This window comes from Galeopterus variegatus, unplaced genomic scaffold (genome assembly GCF_000696425.1).
Source record: "Galeopterus variegatus unplaced genomic scaffold, G_variegatus-3.0.2 Scaffold23991, whole genome shotgun sequence".
Lineage (NCBI taxonomy): Eukaryota > Metazoa > Chordata > Mammalia > Dermoptera > Cynocephalidae > Galeopterus > Galeopterus variegatus.
This window is the reverse complement of record NW_007750102.1, coordinates 1-8,257: the sequence shown is the minus strand read 5'-3', so window position 1 is coordinate 8,257 and position 8,257 is coordinate 1. Positions and strand designations below refer to the sequence as shown.

The 8,257-nt window shown below is 34.9% G+C and overlaps 1 protein-coding gene across 1 annotated transcript; it reads right to left on the bottom strand.

Annotated features, from left to right (window-relative positions):
* Positions 1 to 919: 919 nt before the first annotated feature.
* LOC103583535 (kinectin-like) lies at positions 920 to 5,967 on the bottom strand (the record flags this gene model as incomplete). The annotated part of the gene is made up of 8 exons (XM_008564825.1): positions 920 to 1,216; positions 1,842 to 1,923; positions 2,139 to 2,176; positions 2,541 to 2,609; positions 3,163 to 3,253; positions 3,954 to 3,991; positions 5,324 to 5,392; positions 5,801 to 5,967. Coding segments are annotated over 8 exons (668 nt in total), but the record flags the coding sequence as incomplete, so codon positions are not given.
* Between the last annotated feature and the right edge of the window lie 2,290 nt (positions 5,968 to 8,257).

The window sequence follows — 8,257 nt, the reverse complement described above, 5'->3', positions numbered from 1 at the left end:
CATACCATTTAGACTAAATATCCCTACAACATTTCCTCCTCTATTATACCTTTTGTATGCAAGGATAAAACATATTACAAAGTAATAAACATTACACAAAGCACTAGCACTTAATATCATAGGGGGAAAGAATAAGTGGATTATTTCTCAGCAAGTAAGACTTATCAAAATACTTCCAGAGGCACAGCTACTTATTCCAATTCAATATCTGCATAAATGTGAATTTTAAAAGAAAAAAGAATACATGCATCTACTACAGAAAGTGCTATCATTTGCAATAGCTTTATTTCAGTTTCTAATAAAAGCACATTCCAAAAACTTAATATTAAGGAGACACACAAAGCTTCTATTCTAATGTGTCATCTAATATCAAGAGTTTCTAGAATATTTTTTTAAGCTGTAATTTGAAGGGTTATATAGAAGAGTATGAAGGCAACACTTAGGAACAGCCAGAGAATAGACATCAGCAGGCTCTAGTTTATAGCGCCACGCTTATTCAAAGCTGCTATAGTTTTGATGGCTTGCTATAAATATAGAAAGGATGGTGGAAGGGGGTGGAGAAGAGTTGTAAAAAATAAATATTCTAAGGGAAAGGAATTAAGGTTTAGATTTCTGCTATATGCTAAGCACTATACATAAGCTTCCCTATTTGAATCTAACAACCTTATGACATAAGTATAATCTCAATGTGAAAGATTTGGAATGAAAAGCATCAGAAATGTTAAGCAATTTGATCAATATCACTCTGCTTTTAAGTGCTGGTAGTAGGTTTCAAACTCATTCTCTTTTTAGAAAAACATGCTGCCTAAAAGAAAAGGCTGAGGCTCCAAAAGTCTAAGGAAGAACCTTTTTCCTGAGATCCAAATGTATCAAAATGGCTTAAAGAAATCCTTTTTATGCGTCCTATTACACTTTGGAAGGATAAGGGGGGAGGGAGTGCCTATGAACAGATTAGCATTAGCTTCATTTCAGGGAAGAAAAACTGTATTTTCCTTAGATATTTGATAAGCACAAGATAAACAGAAATGCAATTAAGGGACATTTAAGCTTAAGCAAAATTTCTCAACTAGTGAATTGGTTACTAATTAAGAAGAACCAGATGTTATATACTGGATATTTCTACCTCGTAATTCATGAAAAGCCTTACCTGTTCAGAAACAACAGTCTGTAGCTTCTGAACTTCTAATTTTAATGCTTTATTTTGGTCATTTAGAATCTGAAAAAAAGAATCTCAATTTACTGCTTTTTTTAAGAAAAAAGGTAATAAAGCAATCATTTGAATGAGTTTTTGAACAATCAAACCCATATTACTTCTTTGAGTACTCCTAAAGTTACAGATGAGTTATACATAAGAATTCAAATCTAGAGCTGGTCCGTGGCTCACTTGGGAGAGTGTGGTGCTAATAACACCAAGGCCATGGGTTCGGATTCCTATATAGGGATGGCCGGTTAGCTCACTTCAGAGAGAGTGGTGCTGACAACACCAAGTCAAGGGTTAAGATCCCCTTACCAGTCATCTTTAAAAAAAAAAAAAATTCAAATTTCATTGGACACAAGAGGCACCCTGGTACTCAGATACTCAAACTGGTTGCCCATGACCAGAGACTAGAACTACAGCAACAATGGAGACAGATAAAACCGACACAAATACAAACAAGCTGAAAACTGCAGAGGAAAAATATCTATGATAAAATTCATTGTGTACAGAAGTCCCCAAATATACTATAGAAACATTGTTTCAAGGTGATTTCATACAAAAAGTAGTATTTCTACATTTTCTTCAACTGAAAATTATACAATGTTGTTCTAAGAAAGCTGAGTTTACAAGCTTAACCACACACCTTAAATTCTTCCATTTTCCTTGAAATTTCACATTGTAGCTGCTCTTCAAGCAATCTTATTTTATCATCCTTAACATGAATGCTACGAGGAAAAAAATCAATTAAAATACTTCATACTTCACTCAGAAAGCTTACATAAATTATATGCACAACTATCAGTTACAAGCAGCACTATTTTCTGTAACAATTGTACTGGAACATGAATGTATGAATGGCTCTATGTACAGCAATACTTTATCAGCACCGCACTCTCCCAAGTGAGCCACAGGGCCAGCCCTACAGCAATACTTTAATCACCTTTTTTGCATCTTCTCTACTTCATGGGCAGCAGCAGCCTGTGTTTAAAATGAGATGAGACATATGTCATTTCTCAGGAATTACTCAAAACTACTTTTTCATTTGTTTTTACATATTAAAAAGTTATATTTGCATATATTTGGAATAAAGTTATAGCAATATAATACATTTCTGTAATATACCTTGCTGTCTAATACTTTGTACTTCTAACAATTAACTTTTATCTTAACAAAAGGTGTATTCTTTTGGATTAAATGGCAGCAGAAGACACTACCCAGCTAAACACAAGTAACCCTTATATTTATTATTTACAGAAATAAAACTGAGGCTTGCATTATCAATGGAAATAAGAATGACAAATTGAAAGTCTGAGGTAAATGCTCAAAAGCAATAAAGACCTACCTGTTCATTTGCCAGGGCCTGTAATTTTTGCACTTCAGCTTTTAATAAGAAATTCATATTCTGTATATCCTAGAATAAGGAAAAAGAATATTAAAAACATTTAATATAGCCAACTTTAAAGTTCGTAAAGCATCTCTTCTACATAAGAATTAAGCAAAGGTCTCAAATTACAAACTTCCTAAATCAGAAAGAGAAACTGATCAGTTGCTGTTATTTAGCATATTTCTCAATCAATTATGGTGAATTATATCATGTGAAAAAAGCTCTTTGAGGGCCGGCCCCGTGGCGCACTCGGGAGAGTGTGGCGCTGGGAGCACAGCAACGCTCCAGCCGCGGGTTCGGATCCTATATGGGACTGGCCAGTGTGCTCACTGGCTGAGCGCAGTGCAGGCAACACCACACCAAGGGTTGTGATCCACTTACCGGTCACAAAAAAAAAAAAAAGCTCTTTGAATTTTTCTTCTTAGCTAAAAAGAATTTTGTAGTTTAGAAAAGAGACATTTTTCAAATAAGTTCTAGAGAATTTTCCACTCTTCATATAAACTCATACTGATTATAAGATCAGGGTAATTCAGTTTCAAGACCTATAAAATATTGCACCCATTTATAAGAAATACTGTACCTTAAGTTCCTCCTCTTTACTTGTTAAATGATCGTGTTCATTTGCTAAAGAATCTTCAGTCTGTTTTATCTGCTTATCCTTTTCTGCAATTCTTCAAAGGAAATATATTTGTACATTCAATAAACATTTAGAGTTCAAGTCAAATAAAAGGATTAAAAACATTAAATAGAGTCATCCTAACTTAAGTATTTTCTCATGTAACTGTACCTTCCATTTCTGCAGCCCCTTTCAATTTACTAACAAATGTCACATGCATTACTATAACTCCTTAAAATGCATACCCCTATTTTAAAACTCAGGGTCAAAGAATTTAATCAATTTGTTTAAGCTCACAAGGCTGGCAATGTCAAAGCCAGATTTCAGGTATTCTGAATTCCAGTGATACATGTCTATGCAAGATTATACAACACACAAAAAAACATAGAACTTTGTTTTGGGAATACTACCACATAGATAGAAACAGCAATTATTAACTACTTATAAGACACAAAACTAATTTACTTCCACTACTCCCAAAACACAATTATCTTTTCCACATAACTGCTAATACCCAAATGAAAGAAAGTTTCCCCAACTCCGTTTATGGAAGATGAGAAAACAGAATGTGTAGTATTTAAAGTCCCAACTCACTAAGAGAAAAAAAAAAAAAGAGCAAAAGTTGCTCCAAATCTAGTTTAGAGTATTTCCTAACAGATCAGAGTATAAAGGTAATCATAAGTGTTATATCTAACAAGTATCAGTTAGTGGTGACTACACACAATCATAAGAGAAGTGTGGAAAGGCAGGCTTACACTTTATGTAATTCTTCTGCTAGAACTGAAGCGGAGGTCTAAGAAAGAAAAACAGTGTCAACATAAAAGGTTTTAAGAGAAAGTTTAAAAGCTGTACAATAATCATCACAACAGGAGCTTTACAAATTAAGAGAAATTAATGTATCTAAAGTTGTTAAGGGAGTATCTGGCCTATGGTGAGTGTTCAATAAAGAGTATCTGTCATTCTGAAAGCAAGTCTGATCACCAACAGCCAGTATTAGGGGATTACATATCACAAGACATTTAGAATAAAACAAGTGGACAGGCCTGGAAACTACATAACTGACAAGAAACAAATACACAGAAAAAACAGCCACATAGGCCACTTTTCACATCTGCACTTCTCCTTCCTTAGTAACAACTTTGGTAATGAAACGATTCACTTCATGATTACAATAATTAAGTAGTTGGTAATACCCATGCTCATCTTTACTTATTTAAAAGGTACTTATTGCACTCTCTAAGTATTTAATTCCTGACACATTTTCTAGAGCTACCTCTCAGCTGACAACTAAAGATCTCAATCCAATTTGAGATGATAACTTACACATACACACACACCCACACCAACACCCTTTCCTATATTAAATAATTCTCCAATTAATTTTAGACTATAGTTTCTACAAAGAAAGCAATCGGGAAAAAAATGTTTACATGCTCAAAGCTTTTGGACTTGTCTGAACCTTAAAAACAAGTTTTTAATGAGAAAACCACTCTTTACACAGAAAAGTCACACCTCTATTCTAAGTTAATACTTTTTGCTACAAACAAATTTTAGAATTTTAAAGTTGAAGAACTGAAATTGAAGTTCACAATACGTGCATTATAAAAACAAGTACTTGGAAGTTTTCACTATTGCCAAAGAATCACTGATCTTACAATACCACTTGCAAAATTTTGGAAGGCTTACCACTAACCAAACTGAAGTATAAGTTTTAAATTGACCCTTTTGCAAATATAATCTGAGCGCTATAGTTAACACATTGCTATACCAAGGGCTAGTGAGGTTTTCCCATGGCTAGTCAATATTTAGTGAACACCTTTAATACATAAATCACTACTCTACACACGACTTGGCCAATTCCCCCCATTTTGTGACAGGATTGGGAATATTTTTTTCCTGTATGGTAAAAGCTCTTTTCCCATTAGTCTGACTTGAACTTCTTTCTTAGTGTTTTCCTATAGCACTGTACATAATTATCATTTAGCACTCAAGATCATCATTTGTTGATTCATTGACTAGTCTCCCAACTACTAATCCAATAGTTGGTACTCAACAGACACTCAGCTGATTGTTTAAATGGCTAGGAAGCTATTACTAATGATAAGCAATAAAAAAGTACCATTACCTGGGCTGCTATCTGGGAATGGAATTGTTGAATTTGAGCTTTCAATGCCTCATTCTGCTCCAAAATATCCTTTCATAAATAGCAACCAATGAGAGAGGAAAAAAAGGTGATATTAATAAATATCCCTATGTATATGAACACGATGTGTTACAGGGACCTCTGTTTATCTTTAAAAGATATTCTTAGATTCTACAAGGCATTATTTTAAACAATGATTAGGCATTCTATTCTGAGTTCATTCATAAGGTAGAAATTAAGGATATAATTGTGCTGTTCCTAATCTAATACAAGGAGCATAAGACTGTGAGTGAGCAAATCTTCAAACACACCGTATGTGACAAGTGCTGAAAGAGTAAGTTATAATTATTCATCCCCACTCCAGAATTAAGACAAAGTAGACCTTGCTCTCTCTTTTAAACACACATATTCCAATCGCCACCCACCTTAATTTTTTTAAAAAGAAGAAAAAATAGATACCTGAACTTGCATTTGTAGAGACTCTTCTTTGTTTATTCTTTTTTGCTCCGATTCCATTAACTGCATTAGTCTTTGCTCCAACTGTTGTTTTGATACCAAGGTATCTGTAAGCTTACTATGCAGACTCTGTACTTCATTTTCTTTGGCCACAAATTTACTCTGTAAATCTGTAACACAACATTGCATTTTACAAAGGTCTCTTCCTTTGCCTAGTTATTCCTAATTATCTTTAGTGTAGGCATTATCTCCTACAGAAAACCTTCCTTGAATCTCTTCTGCTCCTGTATGCTCCCCCAACACCCTATGCTTACCTTTATCATAGCACCCACCACACTGTACAAATTCATCTCTTGTCCTACAGAGTGAGCCTTTTGAGATCAGAGATAGCCTGTATATCCAGAGCTGTGCCCAAGGCTTGGCATATACTGCATAATAAATGTATTAAATGAATATTTCCTGGAGCTAATTATTGCTTTAATTTTTCACCTGCTTGATCTTTTATTATTTAAATTTTTGACTACAGTTAAACTCCCCTCAGCTCTCTCCACTCCCCCCACTTAACCCCCCCTGCCACTCATATTAGATACTAGAATTAGTTTTTCCTGGCCATATCCCTCCTGGAGGCTTCAGTCTTCCTGCTCTAGTACTTTGTTGCTTTCTAGGCTGGCTCTGTAGCAAGTCCTGAGACTTGCTTTTTTTGCCCGAGGCTTGGCGCAGAGTGCATCAATGTGTTAATTGAATAGTATACAGATGTTTAAAATCCACTCTTTAAAAGCACTCTTTTTCTCCCCAAAGATACTTTAATAAAGTTATTTGTGAATTTCTTGTAAATTCCCTATGCTCTGCTACCTGGAAATAGCTTGTACTCTGTTACAGAGAAAGATACTGAAGAAATCTATTATGTGAAGGCTGGTAAATGTCCTGGTTTAAAATGATGTATAACTTTTCTGTCTGTTTCTCTTCTTAGAAATAACCTCGAAACGACAAGAAAAATAAGAAACAAACACAACCTGTCTTTGATGCAATCATAAAATATATGTAACTCCAAAACATAATAAATGAAGACAAAGCAAATGAAGAAATAATCACTAACTTGGCAGAGAAGAGAAAAGGGAAAATGTGCCAGAAACCAAGAAAGGCTAATGAAATGAAGATACCAGGTTATCATGAGAGCCGCCTCCCTGCCCCCTAACATAAACAAGTCCGAAACAGGGCAGGGGTATGGGGAGGAACACACCACCACCTCCAAGGATAGAAAGAGAATGCTGGGAAGAGGAGAAAATATATATATGTGTACGTATGTATTTTAAGAAAGGTAAGATGTCATTTCTATAACAAGACTCTAATTAGTAATGCAACCCAAAAAAGAACTCCTGAAAATTAAACATATAATAGTCATATCTGGGGTTAGAACTCAGAAGAACAAATTATTTCACATCTGGGATTAGAATTCAGAACAAATTATTTCCTACCACTAACAGTAAAAGTTAAAACACTGAATTAATGTCTTCAAAAATGTGTGCAGTAATTATTTCCAACCTAGAACTCTAAATCCAGTCAAACTACCAGTCAAACGTGAGGGTAGAAGACATTTTCAGATACACAACTCCTCAACAAATTGTGTACTTCGCGGCACAATCTCACACAGCTACTGAAAGATATGCCTTATTAAATGAAGAAAAATAACAGCAACATAGGATCTAGAAAACAGGGTCAGGACAAAAGCAAGTCTCTGGACTTTCTATGCAGCCAGGCTAAAAAGCAACAAACTACTAGAGCAGGAAGACTGAAGCCTCCAGGAGGCATATGGCCAGGAAAAACATTCTAGTATCTAATATGTTGAGTGGCGAGGTGGGCGGGGTTGGGGGACGCACACTTGAGAAGATCTTAACCATAGTTGAAAATTTAAATAATAAAACAAAAGATCAAGCAGGTGAAAAAATAAATCAATAATTAGCTCCAGGAAATATAAAAGTTGCTCAAGAAAAGAATTGCCATTTTAATATATATCTCAGCTCAACATTCAGTTACACAGTCATAATGATGTAAACAATGAACAATGATATAATCAAAAAGTATGCATAACCATATCGGGAGAGTGAGGGAGACAGGTGGGAGGAATGGTGTGAGAATGTTAAGATCTTATTTTCTATAATAGAATGTCAGATGCCTATCAAGATATAGCAGTATGTAAATATTATGTTTGTTTAAAAATATGAAGTAAAACACCAAATGCAAAAAGTAATAGTTCAAAGAGACTGCTTCTGGTAAGATTAAGGTTTTACTGTTCGTAGTTATATATTTTACATATAGTTTTATATAAGAGTACTTCAAAATGCTCATGAAAAAATAGAATTAAAAGATAATACTGGGCTGGCCCGGTGGCGCACTGGAGTGTGGCGGTGCTCCCGCCAAGGGTTCGGATCCCATGTGGTGACCGGTTCCCGCTCACTGGCT